At 40.9% G+C, this 20,877-nt stretch overlaps 2 protein-coding genes across 10 annotated transcripts in view; one reads left to right on the forward strand and one right to left on the reverse strand.

The window, feature by feature from the left end:
- rasgrp3 (RAS guanyl releasing protein 3 (calcium and DAG-regulated)) overlaps window positions 1-3,829 on the forward strand; it is a 45,934-nt gene extending 42,105 nt beyond the window's left edge. For all 9 annotated transcript variants that reach the window (XM_063875102.1, XM_063875106.1, XM_063875103.1 and 6 more), the window contains 3 exons: window positions 569-718; window positions 812-1,179; window positions 2,307-3,829. In XM_063875102.1, the coding sequence (XP_063731172.1) occupies window positions 569-718; window positions 812-1,179; window positions 2,307-2,315 (527 nt within the window). In that variant the 3' untranslated portion in view covers window positions 2,316-3,829. The remainder of the gene's footprint in view (window positions 1-568; window positions 719-811; window positions 1,180-2,306) is intronic.
- Window positions 3,830-5,159: 1,330 nt separating this feature from the next.
- LOC134858893 (B-cadherin-like) lies at window positions 5,160-19,815 on the reverse strand. The gene is made up of 18 exons (XM_063875098.1): window positions 19,538-19,815; window positions 17,943-18,057; window positions 16,344-16,432; window positions 15,565-15,765; window positions 14,630-14,767; window positions 14,011-14,166; window positions 13,244-13,388; window positions 12,769-12,941; window positions 12,033-12,161; window positions 11,714-11,899; window positions 11,303-11,547; window positions 10,302-10,444; window positions 10,074-10,165; window positions 9,809-9,941; window positions 9,086-9,304; window positions 8,115-8,245; window positions 7,415-7,558; window positions 5,160-6,052 (listed from the first exon to the last, which is right to left on the reverse strand). Exons 1-18 carry the CDS (start codon window positions 19,586-19,588, stop codon window positions 5,837-5,839), a joined length of 2,706 nt encoding a protein of 901 aa, XP_063731168.1. The 5' UTR covers window positions 19,589-19,815; the 3' UTR covers window positions 5,160-5,836.
- Between the last annotated feature and the right edge of the window lie 1,062 nt (window positions 19,816-20,877).

The following is a 20,877-nucleotide window of genomic DNA, read 5'->3' on the forward strand; positions in this document are numbered from 1 at the left end:
TTTTGTTTGTCAATGTAACTGTAAGGCTGTAGAGGCTTTCCCATGCACAGCAGTCTTTCAGGCCATGGTGATGTAAAATCTCGATGGTGGATTTACTCCAACTCTTTAACCAGTTGCTTTGTTCTTGTCTAGATGTGTATTAGTCTTTTGGGCCAAAGTTTGTACGGCACAATGGACAAATCCCCTGTCCAATGTCCCAAACAATTCAGTGTCCATCGGTTCCATGATTTATATTTTTCTGTGCATTTTGCACAGTGGGAACTTCTCTAAGGAGAAACCAGCCACATTTCTTTTCTGAGGTCTTTGCTAATTCTTTTGCGTATTTCCAGGGTTTCAAGTGCAAAAAGGCCCTCACACTAAGGCTATATACAGATGCGCTTCCCATGTACACAGGTGCATTCCCAGTTTGCTCAGTCTTGCTCTGCCAAAGTAATTTAGGTTTGCACAGCTGTTTAAAATGTCCTGAAAATATTGGGCTATTATGAACGAAGGTCATTATGAGCAAGGGACATAATCTGCCAGCACATTTCCCTAAATAGGAGCTGATGTGTGTATTTTCCCTCTGCAGACTGTGGTGTGAACTGTCATAAACAATGTCGGGAGCTGCTGGTTCTGGCCTGCAGGAAGCTGATCCGCTCCGGCTCTCTTGGGAATGTTTCTCCAGCCAGACTGACCCACAGCTCCCTTCCCAGCAGCCCGGCTCTGCCCACCTGTGAAGGTCATTTGTCGTTTTGGTGATTAGTAACTTAGGAGGCTTTATGTGTAATATCAGACATGATGTTATATTCTCTCCTATGGTTCTCTACTTCAGATGAGGATGAGGTGTTTGAGTTCCCTGCCGTCCCATCAACAGGACCGTCTCTGGACCCTCAGTCGATCACCCTGATGACTGGCTCCGCACAGAGGATCTCAGTGCGCCTGCAGAGGGCCACCACTAGCCAGGCAACCCAGACTGACCCCCTATGGCCAGAACACAGCTGGGGGGCCACAGACAGCGGCTCCCACACCTTCCCCAAAATGAAATACAGGACTCACAGAAAATCATCAAAAAATAAAGGCTTTGCCCGCTGGGAAAACAAGAACGAGCCGGCAGTTTCTACAAGGTGCAGCGTTGACTCTCAGGAGAAGTCAGCCGTCTCAGGAGAGCCCCTACAGAACGGGAGGACACACAGAGTTAAGGTGAGGGAACAATGACTGTATTGTCAGGCAACTTTATCTGGCAAGCACAACGGGTACATTTCAATTATTAACTTAATACTTAGTCCCCACATAGGTGAGAATGCTCTGGAGTGCAACCAGTAGGTTGGCCACGTAGGGGTAGCCATATGCAGGTTGGAGGTTAGCAGACTTGGGCAAGGCAAGGCAAGTTTATTTATATAGCACCTTTCAACACAAGGCAATTCAAAGTGCTTTACAAACATGAAAGACAGTAAGAGCATTAAGAAATAGTGCAGCAGAAACACATTATAAAAAGGCATTTAGAAACAGTCATTTAAGAGCAAAGATAATGAAATAAACACAACAGGTATAAAAACATGAATAAAAGTTACGGTGCAGAACAGCAGTTACAGTGCAGAACAGCAGTTACAGTGCAGAACAGCAGTTACAGTGCAATATCAGATAAAAACAGTTCAATTTAAAGCAGCGGCAAAAATAGATCGTTTTCAGCCTGGATTTAAAAGTAGTAAGAGTTGCGGCGGACCTGCAGGGTTCTGGGTGTTTGCTCCAGGCTTAAGGTTAAACTTAAAGACTTAAGGTTCAAGTTGAAGGGTTAGCAGGCCGAAGATTAGCAGCCTCGATGTTAGCAGACTGGAGGTTAGCAGGCTGGAAGTTAGCAGGCTAGAGGTGAACAGACTGAGGTTAGCAGTCTTAATGTTAGCAGGTTGAAGGGTTAGCAGGTTGAAGGCTTAGCAGGTTGGAAATTAGCACGCGGGAAGTTACCAGGTTGGAGGTTAGCAGGCTGGAGGTTAGCAGGTTGGAAGTTAGCATGCTATAGGTTAGCAGGATGGAGGTAAGCCTGTGGGGAAGCAGGTTTAAGGCTAGCAGGCATACGTTAGCAAACAAGGAGGACTGTTGGAGTGTAAATAAAGTCATCTGCCCAATAATTATTATTTCCACCCACATTTTTAAAGACGCTGCTCTGAGTCCTAGTGCAGAGGCTTAATCCTTCTTCAGATCAATTAATTATTGCCAAAGAAGGTTACAAACAACAACAGAACAAATTAAGCAGTAGATCATCTTTGCAACGTCCATGGTCAGGCAGGGCTCCAGATACAAATGACCTATTCTGTGCTCTTCCTCTGCAGGACAGCTGACTTGGTCTCGTTGGTGAGGGACAGTCACAGAGATCCAGGAAGCCCCTATCGGCTGCAAGCAGGAAGCTCTTCTCTCTGGGGGACGTGCTGGGCTGCCTGCGCCCCCCCGTCAGTGACCTGGAGCTATCCTGTCCTTTGTAGACCTCAGCACAGGTGGAGATGCATGTGGTTCCCAGTAGCTGTATGAAAAGACATAATGTGTGAGCTCAGTGGATGATGGACTAACACCTGCTGTGTATCACACTGTGACACCTTCACCTGATCCTGTGAAGTGTCTTTCGGCTGGGGATGTTTGGGATGTACACAACATCAGCACTTGGAAAAAGTAAAGGAAACGTTTTTTAACTTCACGAAAGTTTGAAAAAGGTTCAGTGTAGGGAATCAAAGACAGCCAGTAACTTTTTGTAACTGCTTTGAATGCCAGCTTGGGGACGACAAAGTAAAAGCCTGAACTAAAGAAAGAGAAGAGCAAGTTCTTCCCAAGTGGAAATGATCTAAAAGATCATGATGGATATGGGAGAGAGTGTAAAAAAAGGGAAGTCAAAATGGAGAAGAACGTTAAGGGAATCCAACCCTCCTGACATACAGAGCAGTGAAGATGGACCACTATGGACCCTGGAGTATTTATGGCCAATATTTCTATTTATTCCTAAATGTTATTTATATTTGCACACTACAGTGTGTTTAAACCTTCCTATTGTTTAATATGTAAAAAATGACATTTCTCTCAGCATGACATATGATGATTAACTGGCCTGACTCCAGCATTGCCCAATGAGAATCCATGTCATTTATAACTTTAACAGAAGCTCAAATAAAACACATCAAAGAAGTTCATTGAAATACAATTGTTTATCTATGTTATATATTCATTAACATTCTCATAATTAAATGCAGACAATCACATTGCCACTAAATGAACATTCAACAGTACAGCCTCTCTGTCCAGCGCCCTCCCCCGAAGAAACTATTTTATGGGTCTGCCTTTGTCATTCACTGCTGAGCTCTGCACACGCCCAATGTGACCTGGATGATTCGTCTAATGTTAAAAAAGAGAAGCCGGTCTTGCTGCTCTCCCTTCACTATTTTCTGTGTTGTAAGCTGATTCTAGTGTTCCATTGAAAAACAATTAAGTCAGCTAATATGTTGCATTTAAATATGATTGTAAATGTATATATGAAAGCTAATATATACATCACAATGTTTTTTGTATTTTACTATTTCATATTTCAAAAAGCTATTTTAAATGTTCCTAACCAGGGCACAAAGATTGCCTGTCGGTTCTTTGGATACTTACACAATCTTTATAGATTTAATAGTTATTATTTTTATCGATAAAACATAGAAAAGATACTTCACAAACAGCAAATGAAACAGAATGCTTTCATGGAATTAATATCGAACCCTTATCTGTTTAAAGTCACAGTCACTTTGCCGTTAATAAAACTGAAACCGTTAGGAGATAAAAACAGGCTTTTTGATAACATCATTTTGAAATAAAACAGTCTATTACATTTTTTTTAAAGCTAATTCTACTTAATTAGAGAATGAATTAAGCAATTACTGTTTCATGTATGTTATAATGCCATCTCTAGTGTAAAGCACATTGATTTTTAAAGAATCAAACCACGAAGTATGATGCTGAGAAGAGCTACAAAAGCTTTGGTCAAAAACTCAGAAGAATAAAATAAGTTGATGGCCCGGAAGCAACAACAATGGAGTTTCCTAATCAGAGCTACATGTGACAGACAGTCTGGCACTGTGGTTGTGCTCAGAAGAAAGCTGTGGACTGTATGGACCTGCATCAGTCTGCAGGAAGAGAAATCAGCTAAGGATCCACATCTCACTACACCAGGATTTATCAGCATTGGTGATTTAAAAAAAAAAGTAGATGCCTTTTAATAATTACAACAAAATAATGTAAGAGAACATGGCAACCATGTAATAGGGGATCACACATTAAAAGTGTCAGGTGAGTGTGACATGAAGAGGCCTTCATCAGCAGGTGAGTCTGACATGGAGAGACCGGTTTGTTTGTGCTCGTGGTGGATGGTTTAAAACGACATTATGAACATTACATTGTGTGATCAACATATACTTAAGTGTTTGCAAAAAATATTGTATATTGACTTTCCAAATCTAAATCAAACCAAACCTTATAGACTTCTCTCATTTTACGGGTACTGATTTGTAAATGTTTTAATTTTACTACTAAATCATTTGCCTGAACTTTGTGTTGTCAAAAAATGTGAAAGAAAGGTGTAACGCCAGATTCACATTTGCCACCCACAGGGGAGGGCTGCAGTGACTGAAGGTGTGGCTGACCTAACATTGGTTACATTACATGTCACTTGTTAGACGCTTTAGTCCAAAGTGACTTAAATTCAATACTGTGGAGAATCCCCACAGGCGCAATTTGGGGTGAAGTGTCTTGCCCAGGGACACAGCGTCATGCTGACTGCAGTAGGGACGGAACCAGTGCTCCCGATCCGAAGTTCAGCACACTAAATCAATGAGCGACAGCCTCTCTCCATAGCTGGAGGGGAACATGTGCCTTTTCTAGTATCACATTGCTGGGAGATGACTCCATGCTCATCATGAACTGACTGACACATCTGGGTTGAACTGGCCGAGAAAAGGGAAAGACCTGTGCAGATGTTTGAACAGCTTTCTCAAAGGATTGCATTACAGAAAAGTTTAGCACTGCCACCTCACAAGAGAACTGAAGAACCTGCACTCCTTTAGTCATCAGTGCTGCTTTGGTGTAATGTACATTAGGAATGTCAGATGAGTTTTATTGAAGGATTCATTTCCATCTGAAATAAAACATCTTTCACAAATCCATTGTATTAAGATAACTTTATAAAAAATTCAAATAACAAAGCGTTTGCAATAAAGTACCATTGGAGGTTACAGCAAAGTGTTTTTACATTTCAATGTAATAAAGATGTCAACTGAACAGACACATTTATTTAGAACTCCTTGACCACACCCTTACAGGGTTATGCAAGGTTGCTACCTGGATTTCCCCTTGATCATTTGTGATTTCATTCCTCAAACAGAAATACAAAACAATGCAATTTAACTGAATCAGTAGTACCAACTCCATAAAAATTAAAATTAAAAAACTGTTAAGTACCATACATGCCAAAATTATAGACACGTTCCAGTGCAACCTCGAACATCTGTGTACATATCCAGTGACAACAAAGAATCCAGAAACATTGAGACTGATGATGTGGCATCACGAATCAAACAGAAATAAACAAAAAGCAGTTGGTCTATACTCTAGAGCTAAACAGGGATCCAACAGAGCCCAACCGATTTAATAGGGAACTCATCCTCTGGCTCCTGAGCTCCTGGGCTGGAAAGGACTGCTCCATCTCCCCAGAGAAACATCTGTAGGCGGTTCTACTCTTTCCCTGGGATGCATTCATTTATCAGTTCATGGTTACATCAATTTTACATTCACAGAGCCATATGTGCATCCACCTATCCATATCATTGGTTCCATAGTGTGTTTACAGCATGTCATCATCTTCTCCTCCTCCGTACATGTCGGCCAGCTTCTTGAAGCGGGGCCCCCAGTCACTGAGGCAGTCGTAGTCCTGGTCCCCGCTGCCCGACGAGTTCAGCGAGGAGAGGCTTCCCGAGTCAGATCCGCCTCCCTCATAGTCAAACACCAGCAGGGAGTCGTAGGGGGGGGCAGTGGGGTCGTTGTCAGCGGCCTTCAGGTTCTGAGAGGAGCAGAGAATACACGTTGTCATTTAACAGAACCTTTATTCAGTACCACTTCACAATAAGTCTACCCTTATAAAGGATTCATAAAGGGTTTATAATTAGGTTGTAAACACTTAATCATTAAGAACCATTTACAAACCAGTTCTAACATTTTTCATACATCAACAGGCTCCTAATTTGGCGGGATGACTAAGCATTATATTGGCTTCCTAGCTGACTTAGTCTTCTTCATCAGACTACATCCTTGGGTTGCAGTGGAATAGTCAGTATATCTTAGGAAGGTTCCTAATGGAGTGAAATGACCCGGAAGTCCCTCAGTGGCAGCCATGATAAGAGCTATGTGAATTCTCTAGATGATAGGAAAGGAGCTCTGAAACTTCCTTTATAACCTCCTTTAGCTTTACGAAAGGAAAGGAGAAAATGCTGTCCCACAATGCCTTGCGGCCACAACATTTGCCGTGACACAACATTCAGTCATTCACGGAAACAGCCGATCGTGGCGAGAAATGCGCGCAATGAAAACTACGGTGCTGATTAAGCAGTTTGAAACTTATGCCGTAACTTGACAAAGGATTCAAGTGGATTAATACGTGTGGACCGGAGGGTGAGGCTGACGAGTACAAGTTTCACTTTCCTTTTTTATTTCAATTCCAACCTTTGTAATGACTCACTGTTGTCCACGTTCATAAAGCATAAAACCAGCACCATCAGAGCACGGTGCAAAGTAGATGCGCTTTATAGAAACTGTAGTCCCCCACAGCAGACGCACATTGACAACGTCCGCTGACACATCACAAATACAAGTGATAGTGTAAGTGCAGTCGGATTCTCAAAGCACCGCAGCCTCTTTTCACAAGTCCTTTTGAATTCTCCTATCCACTATTCCTTAACCCCGTGACATTTCACGCGAAGGTTAAGGAATAGCAGATGGGAATAGACAATAGGAGCTGATTTTTTGACAATTCCACCTAACCTTGGTATCTGTTGTTCACCGAGTTGATTCTCCCCCCCATCCATCGTGATGTTTCTTGGCATTTCATGTCTTATAAAATCTTAATAATTTATAAAGTGTTCACAACCTTATAAAAAAATGTATTACAAATTATTCGTAAACCCTTTATAAGGGTAATCTTGTAAAGTGGTACCCTTTTTATAAAAGCAGCAGGTTTCCCCACACTACTTTTGCAACCATCATGGTATAATAAAACCGCCAAGTAAATCGGGGACGCATTTTAAGTAGATCTTTTTTAATTGGTCGTAGACAACGAGGGCATCCACCTGGTGTCGGTATGATGCTACCGGGTAAAGGAAGCAGAGATTTGAGCAGTGATAAATCAGAATTTGAATGTTAGACTCACATCCACGATGAAGTTGCCGATTTCGTCTGGGTTGGCGGGGCGGGGCCGGTACAGAGGAGCCGGCATGAAGTTTGGCACCACGTCGTCTCTGAAGACGTCGGGCCGGTTGTCCAGCCCGCGGTGGAGAACACTTAGATCATAGTCCTGAGAAGGGGGGATTAAAGAAAGGATAAGGATTCATAATATATCAGTTTATATTTTTAGATGGAACATGCCGTGTTCTACGAAGCGGAATTACATACTCCTTTTTAGGCCTGAATGCACTGTGCTTCATCAATAGAAGGGGTGGGTCCAAAGGTTTAAGATACTAAACATAGTTAGTGGCAGGTATATATACACCATGATATGGCAAATGTATGCACATATTGAATAAAGTGTAAAGGAAAAAACTGTTTGACTGTTGATTATAAGTAATCCAGTACATTTCAGAGTGAAGTATTGTTTTTACGCGACTTCATTTATCTGACAGCTTGTTTACTTCGCAGATCAATATTTAACACTAAAACTACCCAAAACACAGAATGCTGCCACCATGCTGCAACAATGCTAATTATCCAGAAATGTTATGTACAATTTGCTAAGATATGTACATTTCATCTTTAATTCTGGTCAAGGCACAATTTCTCCACAACTGAGGATTACACTGAGCCTGACTGAGCCCCGTCAGAAAGAAAAGGAGCAAACCTTCGTCTTCATTTACCTGATCGTCCTCTCCGCCTCCCTCTTCATCATACTTATAGATGTTGTCCCGGATGTCTTCGTCCTGCAGTAAAGGCACCTTCTGCTCTCCTCCTCTCCGTCTCGCAAACAGAAGCAGCAGCAACACCAGCACTGAAACCACAGAGCAAAGATTATCACAACACAGCAGAGAGGTACATTAACTCATCATCATTCTATCAACCCCAAATACAAACAAAAGTTTCCGTAATCCTTAGTTACGTTTAAAACTGCGGTTGTAACTGTTGTCAGATCCCTGGAACATTCAGAACTTCTCTGGCTACACCAATCACAGTGAGGTTCTTTATTTGGTCCTTCAAGGAAAACTGAAGTATCTTAGGGTTCCAAATACAAAGCTCTAGTTTTCAACAGGTCAATGATCCCAAGCATACCCCAAAGTCCACCAAGGCTTAGTTTCAGAAGAAAAACTAGAAGGTTGTAGATTGGCCGTCTAACCCCACATAAAATCTCTCTTATACCTTTAAAAAGGCGGTTGCAAAACGCACACCTAAGAATATTCCTGAACTGGAGGCCACTGCGCATGAGGAACGGGCTTAGACTCCTCAAGAATGCTGTCACAAGCTGCTGTCTGACTATGCATCACGTTTGCTGCAGGTCAGAACAGCTAAAGGGTGCTCTATTAAGTACTGAAAGTGCTGAACATAAAGGGGTTTAATCATTTGGAGCCTGCATTGCTCATTAAAAGTAGTAGTAGTATTGTGTGTTGAATTTGGATAAAAACACTTGTAATATTAGTTTAATTTTACTTCTTAAAACGGTTCATTTTAAATGTGTATTGCAAACAGCTGGGAAATTGTACATTTTGCCAATAAAGCTAATGTGCAATGCGAATCATTCCGAGTGCAACTGATTATGTCTTTTACATGGAAATTGCAGTTCCTGGAGTTATGATACAAATCCTTACACACAACACTAATGTAGTATGAGACTTACTGAGCAGCAGAAGGATGCCTCCCAGTATTCCCAGGATGACAGGCAGGTCGGGGCCCCCTGCCACACGGCCTTTGCAGCTCACGTCCTCTCCAGTGCAGTCACACACTTTGGCTTGCAGCGTGCTGTCCTGCGCATGTCCCTGGTTGTCTGCAATCCTCAGGACCACAGTGTATTCTCCACTGGGCAGCTCTGTGGCCAAATTCAGGATAATGCCCGTTTCTGCAACAAAGAGGGATAAAGGGAAATGTATGTTATAGACACTTCACAGTTTGTCATTTTGTCTAATTCCAACGGTATTTTCACAAAACACTCAGTGAAGCACACATTTTATGATTGCCTGTTTTCCACAAAGATCTTTAAACACCTCTTGGCCTGAACAAAGACGATTCATTTTCCCATGCTGCTTTAGCCTTCCAAATAAACTCCAATCAATGAAATCTCAGCAAACTATTTCTAAACGTATACCCAACTGAAGCATCTCTGATCTAATAGCTGAAACTTGTTTAATGTGGGTGCCTTATTTTCTTTGATACCCAATATGACCTTTATCTAAACATAACAGCAAAACTTTGAGGAAGCTGTTCCTGCTTTTAGGCCGATAAAATCATTCTCCTCGTACCCCAGTAGATATGACCCACGTGCTTTTCCTGTGACTAGCTATTTCAGTTTGTGGTTTATTAAGTGGAAAACAACCATTCAGTCGGGATTCAAAAGTGTACATACTTGATCCATTCATCCTAGCAGTCCAGTTGCTCTTGGTCAGGCCCTCCAGAGACACGCTGTACGGAGCAGCAAAGCCTGGTCCGTCTTTATCCGTCACTGTCAGCAGGTGGGAAGCCGATTCCTTGTTACACAGCTGAGAAAACACAATGTCAGACTCCTGTTAGAATTTATTGCGTCATCTTATAAATCACAGCCATCACAGAATAAAAAGTCCTAAACCCAGAACATTTAATCCTTGTCTTTAAGGAAAAAGAAAGAAACGTACCGTGATTAAACGTTCAGTTATGGTGGGGGCATTGTCATTCACATCTTCGAGTTGAATGGTGAGAGTGCCAGTTCCTGTGGCTGGGACTTCATCTGGGGAGGGGACAGACAAACATTAACATCAGGAGAACATCATTTTAGAAAAGCTTAAGCATCACAGGGAGATAGAGCCACATTTGTGTTGAAGCAGTGCAGGTAAGCATGTACAGCTGCAGGTCCTGCCACCTACCATCGTCATATGCAGCAATGAGAGCGATATATTTGTTGTCGTTGACGAAGATGGACTCTCTGTCCATGGCGTTTTTCACTTTGATCAGGCCTGTGTCTTTGGCCACTGTCAGCCAGCCAGCAGAGTCTCTAATTATTTTATACCTGCACATAAACAAGAGGATCGCAGAAATAGGTTAATAATATGCAGGCTTACCAAAATCATGTTTGAACATGGGGTGTCACTGTTCCCTTAAATTTGTTAAGATATTGTGGTAATTTCAGCGGGAGACTTTCTTTTTCTTTGGCTGCTCATTAACAAACTAAAAACTAAACATTTAGGATTATTTAAGCTGCATGTTAAATGCAACAGCGAGATTTCAGACATGATCCATCTTAGTTGCATCATCACCTAAGCTGAATTCTCGATATTATTTCTCAAAGCAAGAAGATGAAATGGATGTCAAGCTCCTGATAGGCTGGAACAGAAACTGTGTGTCAGACCAGCTCGACAGAAATCTGCCGGCAGAGCAACAGCTGGTGAGTTGGCATGAGGGGAGCAGCCAGCAGAAACATCATCACGACTTCCATTTAAGCAGGATCGACATCTTAATCTAACCAAGAAACATTGCATACAATCACAAGAGAAATCATTCCTCGACTCCAATAGGTTTGAAAAAAATGACACAAAACTAACTTTATAGAAACATGTTTAAATTGAGTAAATCTTTCTACTTCCTATAATGTTAATAATTGCAGCAGCAACAAAAACAATAGAACTCCAATCTGTATATTCATCACATTAGATTATTCCTCCCGTAAACTGTCCCGAGAGCTTTTGCTCCACTATCTGCACGGTTGCTTTTCTGATGAAGAAATTAGTTCACCGTCAGCAGGCTCTGACTAGTGATGAATACATTCCCCATGTTGCCTTTCTGAGGGAAGAGGGTTGAAGGGATCACCTAAAGCTTGTTTAAGAATGACAGGAAATGTGGTACATGGTACATGAGATTTGGTTCTTACATGACTTTCTGTTTTCGGGCATAGTCTGGGTCAGAGGCGGTGTACTGCACCACTTCAGCATCCACGACAAGGTCCTCCCGTACAGTCACTTGCTTCTCTTTTGGCTCAAAGATTGGGGCTTCATTGACGTCCTCCACAGTCACCACCACTGTGGCCGTGGCAGTGGGCAGAAGAAAAGCAAAGGGAACCTCATTCTCCACGGCAACCAGCAGAGTGTGCTTGCCACTCTTCTCAAAGTCGAGACTCTGGTTGGATGGAAGATAAAAAGCACAGCGACAGTTCATCACAGCTCACACTGCGGTACAACCCAAACGGTACCTTTTTAAATGAGATAACAAACTAAGTGTTTTCTGACAACAGAGCAGGTTGATGATGTATTGTAACAAGCACTGTAATATTGTGCCTCCCTACCTTGACAGTAGAGATGACTCCTTCATGTTTGTTGGTTCCTGTTTTCACTGTGAACAGTCCTCCGGGATCACCGTCAACAATGGTGAACTTGGCGTTCCAGGCTGGGGAATGTGGCTCGTCTCCATCGGTGACAGACATGGTGACTACCTGAGTGTCCGCTTTATTTTCAGGTACTGATGCCTCGTACTGTTAGGATTGAAGGGGGGGGTAAACAGTACGTTTTTACTACTAGTAAAATGACAGAAAGCAGTCTTAATCGTAATAATTGTTTACATAACGAAAACAGACATGATTTCAGTCTCAAGGATGTTGTACTTACCAACGGCTGAATGAAGACCGGAGTGTTGTCGTTGCTGTCTGTGACGGTAAGGATTACTTTGGCTTCCCCGTCCAAGCCTTCTCCCTTCATGTCAGCAGCCTCTACTATCAGAGTGTATTTTGGGTATTTCTGTTGAAAGAGACACATGGAGTTTAACACAACAGGAAGGCTTAGATGATTTACTGTCATTCTACAGAATCCAGTAGAAAGCTTCAAGAAGAAACTTTTAGTCTAGTCCTATAAGCCTCAGCTGGTGATATGTTACATGATATCACCTTCTCTGGTCCAATTTATTCAAATATTCCTTTCTCTTAACACAGAAGCAAGTGTGCTTTGGAGGTAATCTCAGAAATTAATAGTTATTGTGAAACTAGCTAGTTTCCCTCAGGGGAAGGCATGGTTATATTTCTGTCTGCCCATCTGTCAGTGGACAGATGTGTCGCTGCGATAGCGTGGCCACTGTACAAGAAGCCGTCGAGAAGCTATACAGATGTGGAGTTTTGATCAGAAGAGAGTTCAATAATGGCAATGATCAGAATAAGGGGGTGGCAAGGGGCTGTAAGATAACATTACAGACCAGTACAGAAATATGCGTCAGGTCTGAAGAAATAAACAGCGCCCAAGCTTACTTTACACCAGCCTTAATGAAACAAGTAGATTGTGTGAAGCAGGTGATTTAAAAGGTTACATGTGAAAGCACACTAAGACAGGTGAAATTGGTTTTAGTAAGTTTTACCTCTCTGTCTAGCCCACCGGCATTGACTCTGATGGCCCCGGTTTTGGGGTTGATGACAAACAGTAAGTCACTGGGCAATTTTGGCTCCTGGTCTGTAATTCTGTAGAGGATATCCGAGTTGTCATTAAAGGGCTCATCAGCGTCGGTGGCAAGAACCGTGATCACCTCCAAACCTGAAGAGAGGAAAGTGCAAATGATGTTTAGACGTTTCTGTTCTCAGAACACAAAGCTGTGCTTGTATGATGTTTTCTTTCCAACCTAACTATGTGATTGTGCTCTGGCTCAGTGAAGTCATTTTGGAGTTGTCATACCCCATAAACAAAAATGACCTAAATATGATCAATAGCTAATTCCAACTACCATAATGCATTTTGCACAACGTAGATTTAGAAACTTAAACATTCTTGAGCCAATTATTTCTTCTGGAATACACATATTTCCACCTGGAAAACATTTTTGGATTCACTGACGGTACCTATTGTTGAGGCCTCAGCCACTTCTCCCAGGTAGGTGTCTTGAGAGAAAACAGGTTTGTTGTCGTTCTGGTCGATCACTCTCACATTAATATCCATTGGTGCCTCGGCATTTCCTGAGCCATCTGCTACAGCGTGTGCTTGGAACTGAATACAACAATAACATCTGTAATATAGATCTATACATGCAAGTAATAGCCATGTTTCCATTCTATATTGCTAGCATGTATAGACACTGTTTTTCTGAAGGTGCAAGCACCAACAGAAGTAGTGTTTGATACCAAGAGTTTTTATTTTTGGATAGGTATTGCTTTCCAGACTAAACAGCCTAAACAGCTGGGATCATTCCTATCAGTCAAAAATGGTACCGGTGCATAAACACATTTAGTACTTCTGACAGTGTTTCATTTGTCTTGTGTAATATTCTAATCTTCTCGGATACTGAATTTGGAGTTTTAATTTGCTGTAAGCCGTAATCATCAAGATTTAAACAAATAAACGCTGGAAATAATTCACTTTTTTGCAATGAATCTATATAGTATACGAGTTTAACCTTTTACATTTAATTAGACATGAATTTACTTTTCCACAATATTCTAAGGAATTGAGATGCACCTACATGTAGTAATAGGAATCTTTCTTTTTTGTTTAATTCTGATTATAAACCAATACATTCTGAAGGGAACTTGAGCACAAAGCACGTTCAGATGTCTCCCTCTGATCCTGACACAAAGACTGTGTATTAAACTAAGATCATTGATGTGCTTACTTGGTACACGGCTTGCTGCTCTCTGTCCAGTGGTTGTGTGAGGTACAGAGTGCCAGAGTTTCTGTCCATGGTGAAGAGGCCAACAGGCTTCTGATCAGCTCCTGGACCAGTGATGCTGTAGTAGATCCTCTTTATCTTATCCTCATTGGAACGGATCTGGAGAAAACACCACAAGGCCGAGTTAGGGCTGACTACATTAGTTACAATAATGCAAAAAGGGTCACACTGGTTAGAATTAAACTGAATTAACATCTCTGGGGTACAGCCACCTATAGTGACCTGGTTACAATAATCTACTCCCTGTTTTCAGGACCACAAGCCAACTGTACGGGGATAAGGTCATATCAGCCGCAGAGCGCCTGAGGACAACCTTACCTTTTCATTTCCGGGTGAAAGGATCATTAGAAAGAAACTTTTTGCACAATCAAACAAGGTTTGCATGGTGTAGTGGGCTGAGACCCACACAAGAACATTTGAAGCTATGTATATTAAATTAAAAAAGAATAACTAATCAGAGCTGAATGACAGCAGCAGTAAGCATGAAGGAGCCCTCCTTTCCATAAACAGATATTTAAAATAAAGTTTAGGGGAAAAGTGAAGGGGCTTTAGTTCCTCTTACCTGAGAGACTTTCAGTGGGAAAGGTCCTCTGCTGTTCTCAGGAACACTGATGTCAGGAATGACCCAATCCCTCTTCCTCCTGCTCAGCCCTGCACTACGTTTGGGAAAATGCAGAATGGGCACCGGCTCGGCTGCACTCTGGAAGAACATGCACATTATAGTCAGTTATTTTGCAGCAGACACTCCACGTAATTACAATGATAATGCCTGCATTTCTGATTGTTACGTTTGTATTATATCCTGAACAAACACACTTTCCCCAGCATCTGTGTAAGATATAGTAATAGTTAACTGTCAAACTACTGTGTCATTTCTTACAGAAGGATTTAAGGTATTTATTCATCCAGGTTAAAAGACTAAAACACATATTGATTGCATACACAACATGTATAATCACATCAACCTAAATGATAATTGCATTAAATAAGGCATAGAGATACAAGATCATGTTTTAGCAAAAAGGCTGTTTGGCCTTATACTTTTCTTATATTTTTAAACAGTTACACTAATAATTATCTCATCTCTTAAAACAGCATTTGTTATTCCAAAGAGCCCCGCAGGACCAGAACCATTTGCACAGAAATGTAATTATAGCCTTCATAAACACATAAGGTGCAAAGAAGTTTGATATAGGCACTAAACTAAACAAATAAGTATTCCCATTAATCAATCTAAAATGGCTTAAATATTATAGCTATGAGAGGGTGATAACTGAATGGAGGCAGTGAGGTTTGGCTATACGCGGCCACAGAGGGGCAGTGTCGATACGATCAGGTCTCCTTACTTTATTCTTCCAGACACTTGATAAACAACTATTTGACGCACTTGGCACCAACACATCATATTTGTATTAATATATACTGTTTTGAAAATAGTTTTTATTTAGATTACAAATGAGTTTGCAAACATCCCTTCAATAATGTCCCTAATCCTACCTCAGTCTTATTTGCAGGGTCCACTTTAGTGTGGTGGTGCTGATGGTGCTGGTGGTGCTGGTGGTGCTGATGGTTGTGGTGGTCTCCATGGTGATGTCTATGGTGCAATACTCTGACAGAAATACTCATTTTGTGACCTTGAGAGGTCCAGGTGTGGACGGTGAAATCCTGCTTCCCATGAATATTCATAGGTCTTTTCACCTGGGGGGTGGGGGGTGGGGGGGGGAGACAACAGTTATCATCTAAGAGAAACATGCTGGGTCTCTGTACATGACAAAATCAATCTGAGAAAAATCAAAAAACCAAAACAGCTGGGTGAGCTTCTTCAAAAACATTCAATAATTAAGTTAAAGTTGAACTTTGTCTTCAGGTTAGCCAGTCCTACTTTTAGTTTTTGCTGTATAAACAATTTCCTCATACGTTGATTGTATGGGATAGATGTATAAATATAATTCACGCAACAGTCAAACCTTCAGCTACCCACTGTCTGCATCAAAATTGGAGAGCACAAAATGATCCATCCTCTTCACTCTTTATCAGGCTCCCAATGTGCACCAGATTGGTGCAATGACTTTTAATAGCCTACAACCCTGACGGTGAATATTGCTGTATTTGGTAACGCAGGATTGTAGCACAACAAGGAAGTAAAAGCAGTGCTGTGCTATTTAAATGTGAAAGTTCAATACAAAAATTCTGTCACTATATCAATTAATAACAGTTATAAATTGTAATATCAATGACAATCACAATTTGCAATTGAGCTTAACATATGTACTGACCTTCAGTATGCCATCTCCCTGTACCGTGAAATGTCTGTCATCACTTCTGAAGACAAATGTTGTGCGGTCTGTGCAGTCAGTGAAGGCCACTAGAAATAAATGGAAGAAATGGTCATACATTACAAATGCATTTCATACAGAGAAAATAACATTCAAATAAAAACCAGGAAGTCATCAGAACATAAACAAATGAAGACCCTTTTGCCAAATCTGAAATAAACACAGGTCCTAAAGTTTGATTACTACCTCTACAAGGCTAACGGTAATACAGATTGAACCGGTATCTTCCACATCATAAGAACAGGCACACTAGGAAAAAACGTTTCATCACAAAGTGACCCATAAGCCTTTCGAGTGACACAAAGTCATCTTCATAACCACCCACTAACGTTCGCATTGAGTAAGGCCAGATATACCAGCTCAGATTTAAAAAGTCAAATTGCATGTTCATAAGGGTTTAGAGTAAGTGTGTGTTAAAGGAGGGTGGACTGAAAAGATGTTAGCATTGCATAAGGGAAGCACAGGAGGCAAGAGAGGCAATCGAGAAGACTGCCAATGTAAGACGCCACTACAGCAGCAAACACGGCCATTTTGAACAAAATCCCGAAACTCAAGTGGTCACGTCAAGCCTCAAAGTCATCTTTATTGCCAATGTTCTGTTTGTGTGAGACACACCGGGAGATCGAAATGCTGTTTCTCACAATCCCGAGAAATAAGAGAATAAGCCTACAGCAGGAACCAACACAGCAAGAGCTGGCAATGGAGAAAAGCAGATGTTCTAGGAACTAAAAAAAGTCAACTATAGAAGCACTTTTTCAACAGAGAAGAGTGTATTTATAAGTTATTGATGGACATGCTAAAAAGAAAGCAAAAAGGATAAAATGACAGAAAAACCTCAGCAGATAACACGGTCAAATTTCTGCAGCAAGATTAAGAGATTCCAACCGAGATTTGCTACAGGAAGTTTGTGATAGCAAAGAAAAGCACAACTCGTATCACTTGCCATGGCACAACCAACAGGCAACCTTAAATTAATGTGCAGTTCACTCATTTGCTCTCACTCCCCAACATCTAGCCCAACGCATGCGGGATATTCTCTAGTGCAACCCTGCACAGGATAGCCAGTGTAGTGGGGTTGGCCTTTGTCTAAGTGGCTGTGACTAAGAGATAATAAGCAGGTAAAGATGGCGATGGTGTCTACCAGAGCAAACCAGAAGCCCTGTTCATTATTGTAGAACATTGTCATAAACAAGCAAATATTTCACCATCAGACAAAGACCTAAGCCTCTTTTTGAATAGCACGTCCTGCAGAACAGGCTCGGGGACATTGTTGTACCCTGCAAGCTGAGACCTGAGGTAGTTTGGGAGTGAGAACAATGTGAGCAGCTAATCTGTAGAAGGCAATCTGAGCCCGCTGAGCACTTTAGAAAAGCTCAGGAGTTGTATCTATAGCTTTAACTTATAGATCCAAATGCTTTCATGGATAAAATGTTCCTTCTAGAATGTACAATCTAAAAATACATAATATTGAACAAGGGAAACAAACAAGGTGTGTGTGCATTCACCAAAGTGTGAGTAAATTGAGTAGATTGTTCCTACCTTTTCCCAGTCTTGTGTGTGGCTTCAGGTGCTTTGTGGACACTTTGAAAATCAACATGCCTGACTCGAATCCAGGTACACATGTTGGCTCTTCAGCAGGCACTAAAACAGAGGCCTAAGAGAGGAAACAGACTTGAATTAAATCAGAATCCAGATATATGGAATATGTGTAAATCACTAGCCGACAAGAACTGTTAATCAGTCAGATTTTGTTGCGGAAACTTAAAATGGCACTATTAAAACAATATACAACACTTATGACCCGTTTCCACAGCATGATGCTTAAAATCAATGATGGTAACAGGTACTTTCTATTTGTTTTCCCATGCAGGACCGTCCCGTCAGCAGGCAGGATTCTCGGCTGAGCGATTTTACAACGCAGTGTGAAACTGCCCTGACGTCATCTTTAACAGGAGACTTACTGAATCCTTTTACCAGAAACCAACCAAGAACTTAGTCAGCTACTTTGAGGGATGCCAGTCAACCCAAAACTGGGTTCAGTTAACACAATAATTGAGGTCACTATTGATGACAGCTACTGTTTATAACTTTTGCAAACAGAAAACCAAAACAGAAAGTAGTTGAATAGAGCGGTGTGTAGCTTGAAGTGAAAACAAAGCTTTAACAGACACCATAAAATAACTCAGGGTTTTTTGGGGGCTGCACATAACACACATTTCCATTAGGGATTAATCTTAGTTTTTTTGTTGATCTTTGGTCTATGAAGTTAGAACAAAAAGGTAAAAACTAAATACATTATAAGTACTGTGATCCCTAGTTTAGTAAGGACCTTAAATTGTGTATTTTGTCCCACCATATATTAAAAATCATATCAGAAAGGTCTAATACATATTTATTTATTTATTTTAAAGAGAACAAGCAGCCAATTTAAATAAGGAAATGTGGAATTTTCATATTTGGTAGGTGGTTCAAGTAACTACTGAATAAATCATCAAAATTGCTCTGTAGGACTTAAATGGTGTTCTTTTAAATATATCATTAAACATTTTTTTACCAGAAACTTGTTCTTGAAATCATTCCAACATCATAGTAATTCATACAAAAAAGAAACTAATGAATGTATGAAAACAAGTCAATGGAGACAGACATGTTGGGCTGGAATTCAACCTGCAGACAACGTCATCAACGCACAGGGCGAGGCCGGCAGACCTACCGACTCCAGGGAGGAAGAGTCAACTCTGAAAATGGCGATTTAGTGCTGCTTGTGTGTAATGGCTTGTAACACTAAGATACATATTGTTTTTAAATTACGTAAGAAGTTTCGCAGCATTGTTAAATGGACGAATCACCACCAATTTAGATTTAATTTCGCCATTACCTCCCCCTCCCCCCGACAACCTGGCTCCTTTGAGTCAAATACAGTGAAGAGCTGCGGCAAGTGCTGTGACACATTTAGTTGTTTTTTAACTGGAATAAAAGGCTAAATAAAGTTATCGTTACAATTTCCAATGACACGAAAGTTTCTTAACCAGGATAGTGTCCTGTCAGTATTGTAAATAACATCGACTAAATAGATTTATCGACAGAAATGAGCAGTAGAAGAGTTCAGGAGAAGTTACAGCCGGAAATCTCACCTGAAAAACGACGATTAAAATTCCCAAAACCGCGAACTGAGCGGTCCCCATCTGTCTGTACTCCTCTTTCAGTATTCCTCGCGATGTAAGTTGATAAAAAATAAAGTTTATAAATTATAAATATATTCCTTAACGGGTTTGCGTCGCGTCTTCTTTGTCTCCTCTCCTGAAGGTAGTTAGTGACTGAGTGCAGCTGGGCGAGTTGCTGCAGGTACTTTCAGCCTATGACGTCAGCTCACAGGTGCGCGTGTTCCTGATATGGTCATACCGGCTGACACACCTGATGAGACAGATACCGGCCGTTTCTGTTAGCCTGCTTCCTGTCGTGGTATAGGTAGCAGATATACGACAGGTAATAGTAGTACTAATACACTGACAGCGTTCACTAAAAGCTGTATGTGAGATGAGTGAGCAGCTTTCTGTCTCATTTCCTCATACTGACAACCACTGACACCCCCCTCCTCTCTAACTCCCCCCCCCCTCTCACACTATGCTTAAAATGCACTTTTACTTCTATTTTAACATAGACAACATATATTCCTTGCTGGGAAAGTTAGAGTCCTGCTACACTTTGGGAACTAATATACCAACCATGGTTTCATCAAGAATGGCCAAAACATGAACTACAGGAAGGTTGTCATTTGTATGAAACCAGTTTTGAAAACCAGTGGAAGTTTCAGGTGTTTAATACTGAACCCACATGCCTGTAATTCATGGAGTCAAAGAAACTATTTTCCTAATGTGCTCATTGAAGACATTTTTTAAAGCTTTGAACATCAATAATTAATCTGCAAGAGAAGAGTAGGCTATTTCCTTCATTTATTCATTATTGTTCTTCTCCTGACGGTCTGAACATCAGCTGACTGAAAGACTAACCTTGCACCACCTGATGTGTGGTCAGTGTCTAAGAGAGAAACTGCAATTCGACCGATTTAAAACGAATTGTGGTGAGAAAGCTTTTCTTTACTATTTCAGTATAACTTTGGTTTTTGGTTTGAACTTAAATATTTTTGTAACTTTCCAGTAAAAACAGCCATATTAGTTAAACTCAAGTAGCAATTCCGGACAGCATTTTTTAAAATAAGCTGCATATAATTATTTGTTTCCACCCTTGTTGACTATGCAGTGTTAGCCTTGCCTGGACTAATATGTGTGACTTAAGGTTATTTGATGACCTGAAAGACAAATAATAATTTGAGGGTTCTCAATATATTTAAATATGGCTATCGTAACTCCAAGTATTTTAATTGTATAGTACTACCTTATACAACGTTGTACTTTTACTACACTACATTTGTTTACAGATTTATTTACTATTTACTTTATAAATGCTCATACTG

This window comes from Eleginops maclovinus, chromosome 22 (assembly GCF_036324505.1).
Source record: "Eleginops maclovinus isolate JMC-PN-2008 ecotype Puerto Natales chromosome 22, JC_Emac_rtc_rv5, whole genome shotgun sequence".
Taxonomy (NCBI): domain Eukaryota; kingdom Metazoa; phylum Chordata; class Actinopteri; order Perciformes; family Eleginopidae; genus Eleginops; species Eleginops maclovinus.

What these genes read in the sequence shown, in the direction of transcription:
- LOC134858893 (XM_063875098.1), bottom strand. Translation starts at nt 19,588, where the DNA reads ATGGGGACCGCTCAGTTCGCGGTTTTGGGAATTTTAATCGTCGTTTTT. An exon ending in GGCTGAGGCCTCAACAATAG is followed by an intron (nt 12,942 to 13,243) that starts GTACCGTCAGTG and finishes TCCTCTCTTCAG; the next exon opens with GTTTGGAGGTGATCACGGTT. An exon ending in GAGTCATCTCTACTGTCAAG is followed by an intron (nt 11,548 to 11,713) that starts GTAGGGAGGCAC and finishes CCATCCAACCAG; the next exon opens with AGTCTCGACTTTGAGAAGAG.